The sequence below is a fragment of the Ovis aries genome, chromosome X (assembly GCF_016772045.2).
Source record: "Ovis aries strain OAR_USU_Benz2616 breed Rambouillet chromosome X, ARS-UI_Ramb_v3.0, whole genome shotgun sequence".
Classification (NCBI taxonomy): Eukaryota; Metazoa; Chordata; class Mammalia; order Artiodactyla; family Bovidae; genus Ovis; species Ovis aries.
In genome coordinates this window covers 25,230,728-25,253,577 of record NC_056080.1, presented here as the reverse complement: position 1 = coordinate 25,253,577, position 22,850 = coordinate 25,230,728, and the positions used below count along the sequence as shown (strand labels likewise).

Genomic DNA, 22,850 nt, shown 5'->3' with positions numbered 1-22,850 from the left:
AATTAGTTTGTAAGGATGTCTAGCATCTCCTTAACCTCTTGCGGTGATGCACCAGCTCCTCCTGGAAAATATCAGCAGTAAGTCACAGGGCCTTTCCAAGTTTATTAATTTAACTTTTAAAATGCCCTTTGTAAAAAAGAAAAAGCATGACATATTTTTCAAATGTAATGTTTCACTATTTATTCTTTTTAAGCACAGCAGCCTTTTCAAGATATGTTTTATTATATAATTTAAAAACATGATTGGCCAAAACTGGTCCTTCTACTTTCATTTTGTCCCTTGAGCAGTGTGACTCTGCCCAGCCCACATGCAGTTGAAAACATTTTACTCCCCATGAACTTAAGTACAAATAGCCTATGTTGACTGGAAAATCTACCAGTAATATAACTACAGGCTCAGGATTAGCAGCTCTATAGATAAGGACTGCCCTGATCATAAACCTGACCAAATTTGTACAAAACCATAGAATTAACCTTAAATCCTGGAGCTTGCTTCTCTTCTTTACCAATGAGTGTCCTTCATGGCATTTTTTTCCCCCCAGAATAGGGCATTTTTATCTGCATTAAAAACCTTTTCTGGTAGATCTCCTTTTTCCTCACAGATGTCTTTATGGCATCTGGGACCTAATGCACTCCAGTATTCCTGCCTGGAAAATCCCATGGACAGAGGAGCCTGGCAGCTGTCCATGAGGGCTCAAAGAGACAGACACAACTAAGTGACTTAGTACAGCACATATGGGCATTAAAAACCTGTTCAGGTGGATATCCTTTTTCCTCAGTGATGTCCTTTGGGAACTCTTGGTGGGCAAAAACTGCCTCTCCTGCCATATTGATATTTTTAAAGCCAAACTTCTTTCTCAGGTTATCAGACCATCCTTTGCTGGCATTAAACCCTACAGCCTTAGATCCTTTACCTTCATTTTGCTTTAGGTTGTCATATAATGACTTTGTTTTTCTCGAATCCTGTTAGAGTCTGTAGGGTAGGCTTTGCTGATAGCAATGCTGTACCACATAAAGCTGCATTTTCCCATATGAGATAAAAAGGTATTTCTTGCAAAAAGTGCAAGGCATAAATACAGCTTCAGTTTCATGAATTTTCTTTTTCTTTTCTTTTTTTAACAATGATCCTTATGCTGAACCCATTCATCAAGAGATGGCGGCAACTGCAGCTGTGGATTTCAATCTACATATCAAGCAATTCAGCTTTTTCTTGCAATGTCATGACTTCCCTCTGTTTCTTGGTAATGCTTCCATCAGCACTAGTGGCACTTTGTATGGGTCCCGTGGTGTTCCTCAGGGTTTATGGCCTCATACTAAACGCGATGAGAAATACCTGAGAACCCCAGAAGATCACTGTCTACAGAGATACACAGTGTAGGAGGGATGAACACACATCATCACACGACATGATTAGAGTCGCAGGTCATTTTAAGCAGATACTCGGGACACTTGAACTCAGTGTAATAGCAATAGGAGGTGGCTAGGGAATTATTACAGTAGGACAGTATGTATTAGGCAGTTAGGATGTAATGCTGCGTCTTAATGTTCACATTTCTTTCAACTGTGAATGGTGCTCTACATGGACTGTAAGTGCATGTATGTCTAAGTTTTGATGAATTTTAATTTTTAATCATTCTCATATATTTTATGGTAGTAAATGATAAGATAGACTAGTATCTGTATATATTTTATGCATTACCTAACCTGAGGTATTTCTAGACTACATGGTTCATCTGTGAATTTTTTCAAGTTGTCACCAATCTCCAAAACATTTTCCAATATTTATTGGAAAAAAATTCCATGTATAAAGGGACCCAGGCAGTTCAAACTTGGGTTGCTCCAAAGTCAGAAGTATTTTCAACAAATCACAGATTTTAATGATATGGATTAGTAAGTGTGTATAAACACCGAAAAAAAGATTAAACTTCAGTTGATTAATATATCCCATAGGATAAATCAAACTGGTCTAAGTGACAATAAATTCCTAATCATCTCAAATACCAAAAGTAATTTTTGTTTTGATTATTTTGCCTTTTATAACCATATATTTACAACATGGAATAATAAACTCTTTTTAAAAACATTTTATTTTGTATTAGGGTATAATCCATTAACAATGTTGTGATAGTTTCAGGTGAACAGCAAAGGGACTCAACCATACATAAACATGTATCCATTCTCCCCGAGACTTTCCTCCCATCTAGGCTGCCACATAACACTGAGCAGAGTTCCATGTGCTATACCTTAGGTCCTTGTTGGTTACCCGTTTCAAATATAGCAGTGTGTACATGCCCATCCGAAACTCCCTAACTATCCCTTCCCTCCATCCTCCGCATCCCCTGGCCCGCCCACAACCATAAGTTTGTTCTCTAAGTCTGTGAGTCTCTTTCTGTTTTATAAGTAAGTTCATTTATATCATTTCTTTTTAGGTTCCATATATAAAGAATGTCATACCATATTCAGCTTCAGCGTCAGTCCTTCCAATGAATATTCAGGGTTCATTTCCTTTAGGATTGACTGGTTTGATCTCCTTGCAGTCCAGGGGACTCTCAAGAATCTTCTCCAGCAACACAGTTCGAAAGCATCAGTTCTTCAGTGTTAGCCTTCTTTATAGAGTTGGGGAAAAAACAAAAAACAAAACAGAAACAGATTCACAGGCTTAGAGAATGAACTTATGGTTACCAGGTGGGAAGAAAAGTGGGGAGGGATACACTGGGAATTTCAGATTGACATGTACACACTGCTATATTTAAAAACAGATGACCAGCAAGGACCTACTATATACCACGGGGAACTCTGCTCATTGTTCTGTAATAGCTTAAATGAGAAAAACATTTGAAAAACAATAGATGCACGTATATGTACAGCAATCACTTTGCTGTACACCTGAAACTAACACAACATTGTTAATCAACTGTACTCTAACATAAAATAAAAAATTTTAAACTGTGAGTGAAGTGAAATATTTATAGCATTGAGAGAAAAAACCCACCAACCTATAGTTCTGTAGCATACCGAATAATCCTTTAAGATAGAAGGAGCTATAATGACTTCTTCAGACAAACAGAAATTGAGGGAATCTTTTCCAGTAGACCTGCCTTTCAAGAAAGGTTTTAAATGTTTTTCAGAAAGAAGAAAAATCATATAAGGAAGCAATTCAGATCTATATTTTAAAAAGGAAGAGCATTAGAGAATAAGTGAAGATGAAACAAAAAGTCTCATGTAGAAGAAAAATGAAGAGCCAAAGCAACCACAATGAATCACTGAAAAGCAGGAAGGAAATGTTTAGAATGTTATTATATTAATATATGCACACTTTCTCTCTTTGTATCTTTGTTACTGTTGCAGTTAGAGAAAATATGACCTTAAAATCTACTGTCTATTTAGAATCACTCATAGAATCATGTCTAAGATTAATTTTTTGTGCAGAAAGAGCTTTCCAGTGGTAGTTTCCCATTGCTCTTTTAACAAATTAGTGCAAGTTGAGCAGCTTAAAATAACATGATTTCCTTCTAGTTCTGTAGGTCAGAAGTCCAAGAGGGGTTAGTCACTGGGCTATAGTGAAGGCGTCAGCAGGCCCATGTTTCTTCTAGAGGATTGAGAGGGGAATGTTTCCTTACCTTTTCTAGTTCCTAGAGGCTGCTTAGATTCACTGGTTCATGGCTCCTTCACCACTTTCAAAGCCATCTTTGTAGCCATTTTTATCCTTTCCTGACCTCTCCTCCCATCATCACATCTTTCTGTGCCTTGCTCCCTTTGTCTCTCTGAAAAGGACCCTTGTGATTATACTGGGCCAACCTAGATAATCCAAGATAATCTTGTCTCAAAAGCCTTAATCACATCTGCAGAGTCTCTTTTGCAGGCACAGAGTCCAGCAACTTGGATGTGAGTGTCTTTTTTGGGGGGATGTAGTGGGGGTGGGATGGGCTTCCAGGGGGAGCATTATCTATCCTACTATATCTCTGTACCCCTTTTACTCTCTCATGGTACCCAAATAGCATCCCTCATAGCCATCATCACTTTCTTTCACATTAGACTCAATGAGGGTTGAGGACTTTGGAGGTTAGTTCAGCCTTTTATTATTCCACTGTGTGCTGCAGTGGCTGGCATGCAGTAAACACTCTGAAATCCATCGTGAATGGACAGCCTTTTAAAATATATCCAGATCCCAGATGTCTCCATTCCCAGCCAGAGGCACCATCTAAAACATTATAATGCTGCCTTTTTGATTAGTATTATTATTTTATTACATGTATTATTCTGAAAGTAGTTCCCATAGATTGATTTTATACCTAAATTAGATAAAATGCTTTCTTGGTCAGCACCACTGAGAAGGTGCTGTGTGCTCACATGTAATCCACATCAAGTAGTCTCAGGTTCAGATTGTAGTTAGACTGGATCATGACCCATGCCAGAGAATTTAGTCACTTAGTCCTCCTTTTATTTCTCATAATTTACCAAAGAAAGAGAAAACATACCATGTTAAATTCCAATTTTGTTTTGGAAAACAGTTTGAAACTGATGGAAAAAAATGAATAAAATATCTTTCTTATATATATTTAATTATTTAGATAGTATTACAGTAAGCAAATTAATATATCTGAAGCTATTTCAAGTTTTAAGAAAATAATGCTCCTGTTATATATCTGTAGTAAAGCAATTTTTATCTGAAAGGTTAGTCTAAGAAGATTGAAATTCCTTTAACACAGGAAAGAAAAAAATCACATGCTCCATACACAGGTTACCATGGTTTCAGTTTAGCAAAAAAGAAAAAAAAATTGGAAGGTCACCAATAAGTTCTGAGCATATTCTTTTTTACAGAAAGAAGTCATCCCAATGCAGTGTAAAATCCTAACAAGATTTGGAACAATACAGGCACTTTGAAAATTACAAAACCATTAGTCAATGCATATTAAAGTGACTTATTACCCTCTAGTGCCACAGCCTTTTAGCTGCTGATGGAGATCCAGTTAAGAAATAAGATTATGAGTCTTTTCTTGAAATTTTCACACACTATTTTTTCAGAAAAAATTAGATAAGAAATTATTGTTCATATTACTTCTCAACTGGTAGCAATTATAGAGGTTGATATTCAAGCTGAGAAATGTTTCCCGTCCCTTGTACCAAAACCTTGTACAGTCAGTTTCAGTTAAATGATGCAGAAGACTCCTTGATTGCAAAGAAGGAAACCCGGATTTGAATTCAATTAAAGAATAAAAGAGAATTTATTAAAAGAACAATATCTCCCTAGATTATGTTCTAGTAGCTTCATGATGAATCTCCAATATGAAAATCCCAAGGAAGGTTTTAAATGCCCCTATGTGGGTTCCTACTTAGATCACATGCCTCCTTACTCTATGAATGGTTCTTTACCAGGTAGGGAATATCCTATGATTGACCTAAATTCACTCAGTTACCTATTGCTCACCTCTCTCTCTGATAGTGACCAAGGTGGCCTTTCTTTGCAAATAAAAAGCAGGGTATAGTAGGTAGAATAATGGCCCCTCAAAGATGTTTATAATCTAATCCCACAAACCTGTGAATATATTTGTATATATGGTGAAGAGGCATTAGGCTGGTAGGTGGAATTTATCAGGTCACCTTAAAATAGGGAGATTAGTCAAAGCTATGGATGGTTTTTCCAGTAGTCATATATGGATGTGAGAGTTGGACTATAAAAAAAGCTGAGTGCCGAAGAATTGATGCTTTTGAACTGTGGTGTTGGAGAAAACTCTTGAGAGTCCCTTGGACAGCAAGGAGATCCAACCAGTCCATCCTAAAGGAAATCAGTCCTGAATATTCATTGGAAGGACTGATGCTGAAGCTGAAACTCCAGTGCTTTGGCTATCTGATGCAAAGAACTGACTCATTGGAAAAGACCCTGATGCTGGGAAAGATTGAAGGTGGGAGGAGAATGGGATGACAGAGGATAAAATGGTGGATGGCATTACCAACGTGATGGACATGAGTTTGAGTAGGCTCCAGGAGTTGGTGATGGACAGGGAAGTCTGGCATGCTGCAGTCCATGGGGTCACAAAGAGTCGGACATGACTGAGCAATTGAACTGAACTGATCTAGGTGTGCCCAGTGTAATCACAAGGATCCTTGAAAGTGAAAGAGGGAGACTGAAGAGAGCCAGAGAAAGAGAAGTGACAATGGAAAAAGGGCCAGGGAGGTACTTTGCTGCTGGCTTTGAAGATGGAGGAAAGGAGTCATGAACCAAGAATAAGGGTGGCCTCCAGAAGATAGAGGGCTTCCCTGGTAGCTTGGCTGATACAGAATCCACCTGCAATGCGGGAGAGCGGGGTTCAACCCCTGGGTCAGGAAGATCCCCTGGAGGAGTGCATGGCAACCCACTCCAGTATTCTTGCCTGGAGAATCCCCATGGCCAGAGGAGTCTGGTGAGGCTACAGTCCATGGGGTCACAGAGAGTCAGACACAACTGAGCAACTAAGCACACTAGAAGGTAGAAATGGGAGGGAAATGGATTATCTTCTAGAGAGCTCTGCTGATAGGGAGGTATACTTACTAGATCAAGAACAAATTTTAAAATGACAATAAAAGTTAAAATGTTAAAATTTATCTTCGTTATAAATCAATGTACAAAGTTTCTGTTCTTCTAATTTCTCTCCTGCTTCCTTGATTCTCCACAATAAGCAGCCTGAGGGGTTTGGTTGGACTTTATTTACTCTAGTGGGAAAAAAGGGAACCTTGCATTCATGGAGTATATGCGAATGGGAATGATCTGTCCTCCTGGCGCAAGGGGGAGTAGGGATTCAGTTTCAGTTATTGTCCTGTGGATCAGATACACAACTTCTGATATCTTCTAGTTTGTGGACTGGTGATCATGTTTAATAAAGAGACCCAGATCTGACATTCAGAATCTAAGACAACAATCATTTGTTCTCAACCTGTCACTTGGTCTACCTTTGTCTCCATTTGTCCTCTTAGCACCTCTGAGTCTTCTTGCTAGGGCACTTATTATGTGCCCAGGCCATAGGAAAGCTTCAGGCTCATCTCTCTAGCCATCTCTCTTGACCACTGCTGTGTTGTTGGTCGAAGACTGCTGCATTTGGTCCAGAGAAAGGCTTGTCAGATATGCCAAGGCTTTTAGAGTCCCCCAAGTTTTACCCAGGGAACAAATATGGCTTACCTCCCTGATAGTCTCAAGACCTCCATACTTACCTTGGTACTTATAAAGTGCTCCCTTCCCTGGGTCCAGCCCATTTGTGAGTGGATTGAAGGCAACTTTTCCCACTGCCCTTCCCATTTCTCACAAACCACTATGGAAGAAGAGCAGACTTACCACTTGTTTTATATTATAAATTGCCCTAGATTGTATCTTTCTTCTTCTCCTTAGAAACTAAAATTCACTGCTCTGAAAAAGATGAGATTTCTCTATAATCTAGTCTTCCATCTCTCAATATGTTAATGGAGCTTCAAAGACTATGAAAATCCTCATCTTTCTTGATAAAACTTTTTATCTTGATAAAAGCTTTTAAGATTCTTATCACGCTTTTAACTGGAAAGTGAATTTTGAATTCCAAAAGCTGACTATTGATCCTTGTTTCTCTTTGTAATTCTGTTCCAACAATTCTAATCTTTTCCAAGTCAAATGAATGTCTCTGACTGAAGAGAGGGGTGTTGTAAGCATAGAAACGTAAAAGATAAGGGAAAATGTATGTAGTTAGTGAAAATGTTATGTCTAATACATGTCAATAGATTTATTTGTCATAATATTTTAAATGTTTTGAAAATACATTCATATGTAACACTTGTGGTTTAAGGAAACTCAGAGTATTAAAGTCCATTAGTACTTTAGGCACAGGTCAAGATTGCTCACTACCCCAAAGGTTTGGCAACACTAAGGTCATATATTCTTCACCTTCAAGTCCCGTGAATCCCTCAGTGAACATACCTCATTGGTATGCTCCTCCTATGAGACTGAAAGCTAAGAGAACCTTTACCTCGTTGCCACATGGATATTTTTGTGTGGTGGGTTAGTGGAGTCAGAAAGTAGCTGCAACTCAAAGGGACAGTCACTCAACAATCACCAAGGAAAAACAATGGAGAAAAAAAGTGAAAGGAGTTCCAAGTGGCAAGTGTTTTCTGCTAAGCAACATTGATAAAATATAGATAAAATATAAAATCTTGAACACTGCAAAACCCCCCTAAAATAGTAGAACAGTGTGAACTATTTTGATCAAATGATTACCAGTTAAATATAAATGGCCATGAAAAGTACTGAGTCTTACCTAATACCATCTTAGATTATTCCAGTGAAATAGTAACGACCACCACAAACATTGACTGGATGCTTATCCTGGGCTTCGTGCTTTTCCAAGTGCTAAGTATTTTCATTTCTAATATTCAAAACACCTTGTGAAATAGTTTTTATTATCTCAGTTTTACAGATTAGCAAATTGAAACACAATGAGGTTAGATAGCTTTTCTTTCTTTTCTGCTTTTTAATTTCTTATTTATTTATTTGGCTGTGTAGGGTCTTAGTTGTGGGAACTCTTAGTTGCAGCATGTGGGTTCTAGTTCCTTGACCTGAGATTGAACACGGGCCCCTTGCATTGGGAGCAGGGAGTCTTTGCCACTGGACCACCAGGGAAATCCTCTTTAGGTAGCTTTTCTATGGGCACACAGATAATTGGCATGAAGCTTGAATTTTGATTTCTGTATTAATACTTGACTTCCTGCTCTAAATCTGTTACCTGTGATATTTCTCCAGAGACACTCATCTGCTTGATGTAGCGTTATAGACTTCAGACTTCGCCCAGGTATGACCAGATGGTTGTGCATGCAGCACGACTGTAATATCTCTGGGTGGACTTCTTAATTATTATCTAAAAAATCCTTAATTCTTCCTCATTTAGACATGCATAATCTACTGTTACTCAAAGTTGATCAGTGATTATCACTGAGAGTATGACAGTCTTAAATCCTAGTGTTGGGCTTTAATGAACAGGGACAGCCTCAAGGACTCAATCCAAAACTCAAGGAGACTTCCCTGGCAGTCCACTGGTTAGGACTTTACCTTCCAATGCAGGGGGTGCCAGTTCGATCCCTGGTCAAGGAGCTAAGATCCCATCTGCCTCATGACCAAAAAAACACAATATAAAGCAGAAGCAATAGTGTAACAAATTCTATAAGGACTTTAGAAATGATCCACATCAAAAAACAAACAAACAAAAAAAAAAACAAAAAAAATCTTTGAAACAAAACCAAACCTTAAACTAAGGCATGGTATGGCAAGAGGTTTCTCTGTCTGCAGCCTTAGTCATTCAAGAGAACTATTGTTTCCCATTTAGATACTAACCGGTAAACAATTCAGAATACCTACCATCTGCACTGCTACTGAAGAAAGTGCCCAAGCTCCCGCCAGTCTCTCTTTTGCCCAAATAACTGTAGTTTTGTGGAGGACAAGGTTCTGCCACCATTCAAGGTCCTACCTCGATTCTTCAGAGCTTGGAAGACAAGTGCCCTGGCTGAGGAAACTAGTCCAGATTCCTCATGGAGACAGTTTTGTGAATAAATGTATCCACTATTTATGACTTTGCTTTTCATTGGATGAGTAGTTCTGAATACCATAATGAATGGAATTAATAAATTAACAGTAAGAAAAATTTAAGAAACTACAGAAGAGCAAAAACATCAAAACAAAAGCCTACTTTGTGTCATAATCAGTCTGTAATTAAAAAACAGCTATGTAAGTTTTACATATATATTTTACTTTGGGCATTCAGTTAATAACAAACAAATTTAACAATATTGAGAGAAACGTGACATAACAGAGCTGATACAATTTTATTGAGGTTTTGTTTAGGAATTTAGAGTTATAAACTAGATTAGAAATAAAGTTAAAACCTAAATGCTAAAGTCTTGTTATAAACTATTAGGAAATTTTGATAAAATAATCAATACTTGAAATATAATTGTAAATCTCTGAGATACAAAATAAAATATAAATCATATAAATATAAAATAAAATATAATTGCAAATCATTCATCTTATCAGTTCAAGTTTTGTTTGTGAATTTAAGAGGTAAAACATAGGAGTAGTCTATGATAAACAGCAATATCTATTGCGAGTTTAGTGTCTGCTGACTGTCACACATTATAATTATCTTCTCAATCCTACCAAGAATCCTAAGATGGTAAGATACATGCAGTTTTACAGAAATCATAGCAGAAGCCTAGAGATAAAGTCTCTTCCTCCAGATTAAAGTGAAATCTTTGACAGAGCCGAGTTTCACACTCAGACCCCTCTGACGCATTACCATCAGTACTACTGGTAAAGCAACATTTTAGATATAGATGAGGGAGAAGAATCATTGATTGGTTCTATACACAAAGCACATTCTTACAAGACAAGAGGACTGAAGGTTTATTTTAATCAGGTAAAGGATTGTCTCAGATGGCATAGCCTATGAGAAGAAATCAAAGCCAACAAAAAAAACAGAGGTGGGGGATGTAGAAAAAGCAAAGTCCTGAGCTGGTGCAAGGGTAATTATTACATCACACCTGCGACCAGTCACCTTTAACCTGAGAAAAAATATTAGAATGAAAGAATGTCCTTCCTTGGGCCTCCTTCCAGAATATAAAACTCACAGTTTGTAACTGCATTTTTGTTGCTGTTGTTGCCATTGCTGTTGTGATTGTTACTATTTTCGGAGAGGATTGCAACAAGGGAATAAGAAAGATGGGCAAACCTTATCACATTGCTTTTTGGGGTTTGTTTTGTCTGCATCCACAATCTATTGAGTTAAAAGGGTGCTTTTTAAAAAACAGTGCTTGTTGTTGAATATTTAATTCAGTTTAATCCTGGTTGAGGGCACAAGAGTAATTTCAAAAGAGATTTTCAGTCAAAGGGGTAAAGCTCAGTAGTAGACCATTTGACTGTAAAAGACATTGGAAGATGGTGGGCACAAAAGGGCAGCCCCTGATTTGCAGTACTGGAAGGGGACCATCGTCCAGCTGAGCGCATGTGATTCAGTGTAACCCATGGCTCTTCTTTCAAGATACACACACACACACACACACACACACACACACACTGACATATGTGCACACATGAATTTTTTTTCTCATCAACGCTAAAAATTCTAGGTACAGCCAAACATAATATGGCAGAAAGAAGGCAGCTCCATGACCACATGCTATAGAGTCAGATAACCTCTGTTTGAATGGTGTCTCTCCCCCATTACCAGCCTGATTACTCCAAGTAGTTTCCCACATTATAAAATAGTTATAATTCCTCCCTCCTGTAATATTTTTTACCTTTTTTAAAAATGTGGATCATTTTATAAAGTCTGTTGAATTTGAATTTGTTGACATATATATATATATATATATGTGTGTGTGTGTGTATATATATATATATATATATATATATATATATATATATCTTCAGTCATGTCCGACTCTTTGAGACCCTATGGATTATAGCCCACCAGGCTCCTCTGTCCATGGGATTTCCTAGGCAAGAATACTGGAATGGGTTGCCACTTCCTACCCCAGGGGATCTTCCTGACACAGGGATCAAACCTGCCTCTCTCCTGTCTCCTGCATTGGCAATGTAATTGTTTTGAGGGGTAAATGAGATAACGTGTAAAAATATTTAGTAAAATAACTGAAAATCACTTAGCAACCAAAGATATATAATATAATAACAAAGTTATTTTTATTCTTGGTTCTGAAGGAAGCTCTGGTTTTTCTTTTCTTTTCTTTTTTGTCATTTTGTTTTGCTATGGCTACCTCTGTTTCTCTCTCCATGAATGAGTCAGACTCAAGTTCAGATTACTCCGTTACTCAGAAGAATCACTACAGTTTATGGACATAAATTAGACTATGTTTTTCCAATTGGAATTTTTCATTAAAGATGAAAAATGGTGGGTAGGTTCCCTGTCTCAGTCTCCCTTTCAGATGGCAGAAAGGAACAGTGGTAACATTTCAGACATCAAGAAAAAGCAAGGATAAAACTTGGCCACTGAAAATGTCCTCCTTTGAAATTTGTTCTTCATTACATCCCTCTTTTTTGGAATTCTTTCAGTTCTCTGTTGTTCTTTGTTTCTTGTCTCTTCCCATCCTCTGTTGGCTCATCTTCCCTCTGCCCACTCCTGTACATAAAATGTCTCCAATTATGTTTCTCACAAAGAAAAGTCTCCCTGATCAGGTATGTGTAAGAGAGGCTGCTCTAGACAAACTTATATAAATGTTTCGTGCCTCAGTCTGGCTTTCTGTGATTATAAAAGATGGCAGTAAGTTTAAAGTTACTGACAGATGAAGTGCAGGACTGCAGTCACTCTTTTTTGTCACTGAAGTGCAGAACCACGCCCTTTAGAAATCCATGCAGCTGTGCCTAAGCCAGACTTGCTCTGGTGAAAAAAACCCTAACAAGAACATGTCCCTGCACAGAAAGTCAATTTATCTGCTCCCAGAATTTAACTTAGCAAGGACTTAACCCACAGAAAGGGATGAGATTTTTCCTAGCAATGTTTATGGGTATAACACTATCAAGTAAGCAATTGCTACCACAAAGTTTTTCATCCATTGGATTTGTTTACTGAAGAAGGAAAAAAAAATGAAAGCTAGAACCAAATATCCAATTCCTAAAATTAAAAGAAGATAGTCATAATGAAGCAAAAAATAAAATACATTTAGTTTTGCACAGAGTACTGTAACATGTAAAATAAAATTTATTTTTGCAGAAATGGCTAATATCTGTTATATAAAGAAAGCCCTTATCACTCACCTTCTAATTTGTAGATGACAATATCAGTAAGAATATTTAGAATACCATTTCATACGAGTTTCAGATATTAGAACATCTTGAGATATCTACTGTGTGTTAGTTGCTCAGTTGTGTCCGACTCTTTGTGACCCCATGGACTGTACAGCCCGCCAGGCTCTTCTGTCCATGGGATTTTCCAGGCAAGGATACTGGAGTGGGTTGCCATTTCCTTCTTCAGGGGATCTTTCCAACCCAGTCAGATGCTTTACCATCTGAGCTATGAGGGAAGCCCGTCTACCACAGTGAGATATCTACTACAGTGATGAAATGGTAATAAAATCAGTTCTCCTCCACGTCCTTTGGCATCTATTTCTATCCACCTTTTTTTTTTCATATTCCTACATGATCTTTAATGTCCAAACTGAGTCACTATAATTTAAGACAGTGTCATTCTCCCCACTCTTTTCTCTGTCTCCTTGAGACCTAGCACAAAATAACCTTGGAGAACCAGCAAAGTTAAAAGTGAAATGTATAGATGTTGACAGAGATTAATCAATGTGGGCTCTAAGACGTAGATGGCTGTCTTGCTTAAAGTCATTTTTTCACTTCTGAAGTGTGAGACACTTCCATTCACTGTTCTAATCAGTAGTCTTTGTAACTGATGTAACCACGGGCACTTGAGTGGGTAAAAATGAGCTGGTCCATTTGTCATTTATGTGGAGAAGGGGACGACAGAGGATGAGATGGTTGGATGGCATCACTGACTCAATGGACAGGAGTTTGGGTAAACTCCAGGAGTTGTTGATGGACAGGGAGGTCTGGGGTGCTGCAGTCCATGGGGTCACAAAGAGTCGGACACGACTGAGGGACTGAACTGAACTGATATTTACATATTCATTTCCTAATATCCTTAAATGCCACAACCAACAAGAGAGGTTCTTATGGTACCTAATGAAAGGAAACGTGAAAGAAGCTTGAGAAAAATAAGAGTTGCAGTAAAATCTGCTTCTTTCTTTTATACTTTGATTCACTCAGTTGTAAGAATGATTCTGCCAGATGAAGGTTTATACTTTCAGATATGTAGAATGATAGGAGAAAGTTCTCTTGGTTTAAGGAGGCTATTAGTTGAGGTAGTAGGAGAAAAAAGCCTACAGGCTTGATTTGGGAATCAGGGCATGGGTACACTGTTTGTGGATTTTTTTTTTCTCATAGCTAAGAAACATTCTGCTTTCTCTGATGCTGTTCACTAGATATTCTCTCTCTCTCTCTTTTTTTTTTTTTTTAAGAAAAATAACCCAATCTCTTAAAGTGCAATGAAGTTATTTTTGTCCTTCTACTAATTTTTTCAATCTCTAATTTTTTCAATAAGATGTATTCAAAAGAAACAAGAAGATGTATAGTTTATTACCAATATTCCTATGATTTTATATTTATCCTAATTGGATACCCCTGCTGTTGCTAAGTCGCTTCAGTCGTGTCCGACTCTGTGCAACCCCATAGACAGCAGCCCATGAGGCTCCCCGGTCCCTGGGATTCTCCAGGCAAGAACACTGGAGTGAGTTGCCATTTCCCTCTCCAATGCATGAAAGTGAAAAGTGAAGTCGCTCAGTCGTGTCCGACTCTTAGCGACCCCATGGACTGCAGCCCACCAGGCTCCTCCGCCCATGGGATCTTCCAGGCAAGAGTACTGCAGTGGGGTGCCATCGCCTTCTCCTATACAACATTTAAAGTATTTGCTACTTTAAAAAAATCATTAACATATGAAGCTGATAGACTTGATAGGTCTCTGTGAAACTAACACATTCTATCCTTATTGTATTATGCATTTGTATATTTATTCCTTTATTCGTAATTGTGTATTGCATCCCTAGGCAAAAATGTCATGAGATTATAGACAGAATCTCTGTGGGAAGAAAGATAGATAAACCCAAACATATCCATATAAGTGAGTGTACAGGTGAGGAGGGGTCATGGAAGAGTAGGGCCTAACTTTTGAGAGAAAGTAAAAGACTGTGAAAATAGATTCTGAGTGAGATGACACAGAGCAAGACATGGAGAACCAGAGGGAGTTAGAAGTAGATTAGTATGGCAGAGGGAATAAAATTGAGTGTACAAAGATATCTTTGACAAGGCATCCTCCCTTTCCATTTCTTATTTTTAAATATAATTATGACTTTAACTCTAATGTCAAACCTCAATCCATTTTCCCAAAAGCTAATGGAATATTTTTTCAAAAATCAAATCTGATATTACTACCGTGGTTACAAGTTTGCACTAGTTTCCTATAGACATTAGAAGAAAAAGCAGTCTTCATAAGTCCTATTCTGATTTGACCCATGTTCTATTAACCCCTTTTGTAGACAGCTTTTATAAACTTGAAATTTCATTTAGTAACATTAGTTTATATTGACAGACTTATAAGAAATACTTATTTAAACCCAATAGCTATGTTTATTGTTAAAGTGTTAAATACAAATATTTCTATGAATTGAATAGCTGTATTTACAAGAGGAATGTTGGCAATATTGTATACTGCATTATATGGGATTTTTTCTATAAGGCCTCTTGAAAGAAATAGCTCTCTGGTCTTAGAAATAGCTGTGTTTCTTTAGAGGAACTGTTTGACTTCATCCTGTTACATGTATTCTGGATCATGTAACTAGTAGTTTGCCTCTTTGACTGGTCTAATGGAATGCTTAGAACCCAGAATACATTATCTTCATTAGGAAATGTTTAGGATATTAAGGCATTAAAAAAAAAAAAAGAGGAAACTAATCTTACTATTTGCCTTTATCTTACTTTCCTTTGTAATTTATCTTAACCCTATTTTTTCCCTCATGTCTTTCATCTATTTTCCCATATAGGTATAGTGTAAGAGTCTGAAATTCATATTGAATTATCTCAAACAAGATATTACTTGAAAGGAGGGAAAGGGGAGGGAAAAGGAGGGAAGGGAGATAGAGAAGAGCATACAGTTCTCTCAACTGTAACTTTTACTCTTTAAAAGTTATAAAGGGAAACAGAAAAAACTAGTCCTGCATACTCAGGTTATACATGTATATACTAGCCTTCTCCTCTTGGTTTCTGAAATGTATCTTTGACAAGCATTGAGACATCTGGACTTGGCAGATTAGCTAAAAGAGTGCTTTCATCTTTTGAGAATTTCTTTGGGGGGCCATGAATCTCCTATTCTCATTCTGGGTGATTCTGTAGTTTCCCAGCTGACCCCCAAAGCCAGGGGAGGTCACACAATCTAGTCCTAGCCGTTTAGGACATCCCATTCTCGCAAGTAAAATGACTGATTTGGGAATAAAATCACAACTCAAAGTTAGCCAGTCAGAGCCCTCTGTGAGCTTTGCCACAGAACTTGTATGCAGACCAGAAGAATGAGGAAAACCTCAAAGAGCTTCAGTTCTTGTCTTTCCGTTTGCAGAAGCCTTAGAATTAGGCCACTTCTGTTAGGATGGAGAGCTGAAAGCAGTAATAGAAACTTAAACTAATGCAATTACACTTTCTAGATACCTAAGCCAATGATTATCTTTATTTTTTTTATTTTTATTTTTATTTTTTTTAGTACTTGTATCATTTGATTTAGATCTTTGTCATTTGCAGATTCGAGTGTCATTGATTCAAGCAGAGGAAAAAGGTCTTAGAATCTAGTAACAATACTACTACCCAAGGTTTCTCCTCTCCGTGAACACACTATCTTTCATATTCTTTCTGCCTCCTGTATGCTGGGAAAGTCCTCCAATCTCACTCTACCTTTATCTTATTATATAATTAGGTCCTCAAAGTAGCCATTTTGTTTAATATGACACAGTGGTTCTCCTGTCTGCAGTTTCCCTCCTCAGGTGTACTATGTGAATTACTGCAAGGAGTTTAATTATTAAATCAGGCTCACCCAAATAATATATCTTACCCAGCACCGATTCTACTAACAATTCAAAGGATACAGGTAAGCCGAGAAGTTGGGGGTATAGTGGTTAGCATAGCTGCCTTCCAAAGGATACAGGTAAGCATCAGGAAGAGATGGAAGTTGTCAGGTGTCCATTTTCTAATGAGCTGTTATAAATTTTGCTTTTGGATTAACATGAAATTTTGAGAGTTTTTGACTCCTGCATTTTATATACTGTTAATTTCACAAAGAGGATAGTACTCACTTTACCCTTCTCTCCAGCTAACCATGCTTGTTGTTTATTTAGAATAAAAAAACCCCCTAGATCTTAAGTATGTTTATAAGACAAGCTGGTCATAACCCATCTCCTCTTGTTCTAGGTGGGAAGAGAACAGATAATAGGTCTGTGACTAGCTCTGAGTGCCTAAGCCCCAAATGTAAAGCCTAGATGATATATGGGATTGATAATAATGTTACATAAGTATTACCAACTTTTTACTATACACTATGCCATAAATAGAGACTCACTTACAGCTAAAGGATGCTCCCTAGGCTTTACAGAACTCACAGTATAGTAGGAACGATGTGTAAGTAAATAATACAGTGTATTTGTGACTAGAGCTAAAATTGGTACCACATGATTAACAAAGATGAAGGATACACAGATCAGACTGAGAAATCCATTGCACAGTTTTGAAGAGAAGGTACTTGACACTGAGTCCTTAAAGATAATAATAACTTGGCTAAGAAAAGAGGATAGTCATACCAGATTCAGAAAATAGTAAGGATACAAGAAACGTTGTCTGATAAATCAAGTGATTTGTGCTATAAATAGTTTGTTACAAGGAATGAAGAAAGTTTGTCAGAGTATGTTAAAAAAGCAAGTATGGCTTGGATCTAGGGTTTTTATTTTCATTTTGGAATCTAGGGGTTTACAATGAAAAAAATGTAAGGTCACAGGGATATATTATACCTATATTTCCATTACTCTTCTCTTATTTTCTATTCAACTATTCACTACACTTTCAGCAGCTATTAATACTTTTTGAGAGGCAGGCACTGTCATAGAGGCTGATTTTACAAGGATGAGTGTATAAGACAAAATCTTTAATTTTATAGGTAAGTGGATAAGGAGAAGCAGATGAAAAGTAACAAATACTCATTATTATAAAATATGACATTTGTGCCAAGCTCATATAGGGATCTCTGAGGATCAAAAGACCAGGTGGGACCTACCAGGAGAGTTGGTCAGTGAAGGCCTTTCTGTGGAAGTCACATTGAAAAGGACACATGAAAGAAGAGAGAAAACCAGCCTGGTGACTCTGTATGATGAGCAGAGAGAACTCCATGAACTTCTAATGAACCAAATAATTTGGTGTACTTAAGGAGCATATGGAAGCTAACAGTAGAGTTAGGAACAAGTACAGGATGTTTTATAGTAATTCATGTGAAAAACAATAATGAGGATATTGATAAAGTTAGCATTTCTTGAGCATGTACTTAGAATCACATATAATTGCTAATATATACCTGTCTGACCTACCATATAGGTATACATTAGTATACACTTATATGCTATACACACACACACACTCAAATATATAGCATATATTTGATTTAGGTCAAATCCCTTAAGATTATGCATGGAACTGACAAATAAATTAAAGGGATTTGATCTGATTGACAAGAGTGCCTGAAGAACTATGGATGGGGGTTTGTGACATTGTAGAGGAGGCAGGGATCAAGACCATCCTCAAGAAAAAAGAAATGCAAAAGGGCAAAAGGGTTGTCTGAGGAGGCCTTACAAATAGCTGATAAATGAAGACACGCTAAAGGCAAAGGAGAAAAGGAAAGATATATCCATCTGAATGCAGAATTCCACAGAAGATCAAGGAGAGATAAGAAAGCCTTCCTCAGTAATCAATGCAAAGAAATAGAGGAAAACAATAGAATGGGAAAGACTAGAGATCTCTTCAAGAAAATTAGAGATACCAAGGGAATATTTCATGCAAAGATGTTCGTTCATAATAAAGGACAGAAAAAGTATGGACCTAACAGAAGCTGAAGACATTAAGGAGAGGTCACAAGAATATACAGAAAAAAACTACACAAAAATGATCTTCATGACCCAGATAACCATGATGGTGTGATCACTCACCTAGAGCCAGACATCCTGGAGTGTGAAGTCAAGTGGGCCTTACGAAGCATCACTGCAAACAAACCTAGTGGAGGTGATGGAATTCCAGCTGAGCTATTTCAAATCCTAAAAGATGGTGCTATGAAAGTGCTGCACTCAATATGCTAGCAAATTTGGAAAACTCAGCAGTGGCCACAAGCCTAGAAAAGGTCAGTTTTTATTCCAGTCCCAAAGAAAGGCAATGCCAAAGAATGTTCATAATACCACACAATTGCACACATCTCACACACTAGCAAAGTAATGCTCAAAATTCTCTAAGCCAGGTTTCAACAGGATGTGAACCGTGAACTTCTAGATGTTCAAGCTGGATTTCGAAAAGGCAGAGGAACCAGAGATCAAGTTGCCAACATTCATTGATCATTGAAAAAGCAAGAGAGTTCAAGTAAAACATGTATTTCTGCTTTATTGACTATGCCAAAGCCTTTGACTGTGTGGATCACAATAAACTGTGGAAAATTCTGAAAGAGATGGGAGTACAAGACCGCATGACCTGCCTCCTGAGAAATCTGTATGCAGGTTAAGAAACAACAGTTAGAACCGGACATGGAACAACAGACTGTGTTCCAAATCGGGAAAGGAGTATGTCAAGGCTGTATATTGTCACCCTGCTTATTTAACTTATATGCAGAGTACCTCATATGAAATGCCAGGCTGGATGAAGCACAAGCTGGAATCAAGATTGCTGGGAGAAATATCAATAACCTCAGATACGCAGATGACACCATCTTTATGACAGAAAGCAAAGAACTGAAGAGCCTCTTCATGAAAGTGAAAGAGGAGAGTGAAAATGTTGGCTTAAAACTCAACATTCAAAAAATGAAGATCATGGCATCCCATCCCATCACTTCATGGCAAATGATGGGGAAACAATGGAAAGAGTGAGAAACTTTATTTTCTTGGGCTCCCAAATCACTGCAGATGGTGACTACAGCCAGGAAATTAAGATGCTTGCTCCTTGGAAGAAAAATTATGACCAAACTAGGCAGTATATTAAAATGTAGACATTACTTTGCCAACAAAGGTCTGTCTAGTCAAAGCTATCATTTTTCCAGTAGTCATGTATGGATGTGAGAGTTGGAATGTAAGGAAAGCTGGCCACCGAAGAACTGATGCTTTTGAACTATGGTGATGGAGAAGACTCTTGAGAGTGCCTTAGGCTGCAAGGCAATCCAACCAGTACATCCTAAAGGAAATCAGTCCTGAATATTCATTGGAAGGAATGGTCTTGAAGCTGAAACTCCAATACTTTGGCCACCTGATGTGAAGAACTGACTCACAGGAAAAGACCCTGATGCTGGGAAAGATCAAAGGTGGGAGGAGAAGGGGACGACAGAGGATTAGATAGTTGGATAGCATCACTGACTCGATGGACAATCAGTTTGAGCAAGCTCCAGGAGTTGGTATAGGACACGGAAGCCTGGCATTTTGCAGCCCATGGGCTTGCAAAGAGTCGGACTTGGCTGAGTGATTGAAGTGAACTGACCACCTCTTACCACTGCAAAACTGAAAGCGACAGCAAGCAGATGACTATATGACTGAAGCGACAACAGCACATTTCAGTAAGTTCCTTGGTGGTCTAAAGTAAAATAGTGGAAGTAAGATTATGAGGATGGAGCAAATGGAAAAACTCATCAAAGACCTTTCTATGGAAATGTGTAGGGCATGAGAAAAATAAGGTATCTAGAGTGAGTCAAAACCTTTGACTTGAGTTATTAGGTAGAGAGTGACAGTATTAAGTGAAATTAGGACAAATGGAAGAAGAGAGAAAAGCTCAAATTGGGGGATGTTCAGCTGTAGTGTCTGTGGATTTTGTAACCTAATGGTTAGATGGGTAGGTAGAAGAGAGTCTGAGAAAATTTAGGAGATAGTTTTGAATTAGGAATTAGCATAAAGTTTTGGTGGTTGAGGTTTGGAATTTATTTTGGTTACTCATGATAAATATATCAAAAGAAGAGAACCAGGACAGGAAAACTGCTGATTCTTAAGTGCCATATTAAGGATGAGAATCCACTAAAAATCAGTGTCCCTACTGGATAATTTTGATTAAGTAAACTGGAACAGGATAAAATAGCATTGCACAAAAGAAAGGAGGAAAGTATTGTTGAATGGTGGTTTGGTTTTCTTGTAATTCTAGAAAATGTTGGAATGTCTGTAGTAAAGAAAATCAATTAAAATAATTCACATGCATCTAATACAATCACTTAATTGTACCTTTCATGTTCTTTGGTCCTGCTCCCCTAACAGTGAGATGGAAAGTTTATTTCAACCAGGGACGTGAATGCAGGGGCCAAATATGGCTGTCAAAGGGACTTCTCACATTATGGTTGAGATAAACCAAGGAAGAGCACCAAAGCTAAAAGTTTAGGGCTAAGCAGTTGTCAGGTTTCGTAAGAAAAGGGTATCCACATAAAATACAATAAATAAGAAAATCTGTACAATGTGAATTTGAAAAATTCCTTAAACTTTTGTATAATGGACATTATATTGACTTATTTTTCCTTCTTTTTTAAATTTTTTTAAAACTTTTTAATTTTTTTTTAATTTTTCCTTCTTAATGGATAAAGTAGAACAAACAGATGAGTTAGTTTTCAACTATAAATTACCCATTAACTTATGAGGGCATATGTCTTATTAAATCATATTTAATATTCTTTTGATTAAATGGGACTATCATGTTTACAAATGATATAAGAAGTTGACTTAAAATAGGTATACTTTCTAAGGAAATTAACTGAACTTGATGAAAGACAAAAGAAACAATAAAATGCTTTTGTTTTCATCTATACTTAGGATATAATAAAATTTTAAGCACACAAGTATTATTGTATATTGAGAGTGCCATTGGACTAGATCCCAGAGAGTGATATTTAAGGCTTATTATTACTGATGAGTAACACTATAATTTTTTCCAGTTAGCTGGAGAGCATTATGAAACAGTTAACTGTGTGGCTAAGTTTAGACTACAAAGAACATTTCTGACCAGTCTAACATACATTTAAAAGCACTAAATATAACTTAAAATAGATCTCTTTGGTACCTAGATAGAAAAGAAACTATTTGCTGAATTCCAACAAAACTCCCTTACAGTTCAAAGAGACAATTAAGACCTTCCTCTTGTATCAAGGACTACAATTGGCCATTATATTAAATACTCAGGACTCTGTTTTAAAAAGCAATTTCTTGAAAAAGTGTATTTCGTCCACAGGTCTACACTAAATGGCCATTTTCATTTTTCACTTATAATAGTTCTCCCTCAAGCTAATAAGCTACGTGGGGTGCTTTACTGAGATATCTAAGTATAATTTTGAGTATAATTCACAGAAAATAAAAATTTGGCTTACTTTAATATTAGGGTTCTTTATTGTGGAATATACATTTGCCACTGAATAATTAGGTGATGGTATAACTAATATCAATACCTCAGGAGGCATAAAAATAATTTGTACTTTAGACAAATTCATTTTTATTAATATTGGGTGTTATACATTGTATCATCATTCAGCTAATAGTGATTACCCACCCTGTCTCTACATCACGAAATGAGTAGACTCCCTGCCCATTGATTTTTGGCATGGGGAATTGACTTGATTGGAACAATGTAAATGTGGTAGAAGAAACTATGAATTCCCAGTCAAGAAACTTCAGAAGTTTCTGCTTAGCCATCTGGGAGATTAACTACAAGCATGAGAAAAAATTTTCCCTAGTAGCCATTGCCCCTTTATCCTGGGTTCATAATGAGACCCATAGAAAAAACCCTCCACTCCACTTGGAGGCTGAAGCAGAGTTCTTGAAATGAACCACAGATGACCTGCAGCTTGAAATGGAATGGCATACACTAATGCTTAGGTAGAAAAAGGAGAAAGTTTTGTGGTAAGCCACTGACTTTGGGGGTATTTTATTATGGAGCATTATCAAAATATCTGGCCCCAAAAATTTCATAATTGTTCCTTAGAATTCAGAATGTTTTAAATAAAATCTTACCATTGATTCGGTAATAAAAATACATGTTAATATTTGTAA

The 22,850-nt window shown here is 37.2% G+C and overlaps 1 protein-coding gene across 1 annotated transcript in view; it reads left to right on the top strand.

The window, feature by feature from the left end:
* The first annotated feature begins 1,152 nt into the window (after nt 1-1,152).
* Nucleotides 1,153-22,850, top strand: part of LOC114111559 (plastin-2-like) — a 119,787-nt gene continuing 98,089 nt past the window's right edge. The window contains exon 1 of the mRNA XM_042241993.1: nt 1,153-1,373. Coding sequence (XP_042097927.1) covers nt 1,153-1,373 — 221 coding nt within the window. The remainder of the gene's footprint in view (nt 1,374-22,850) is intronic.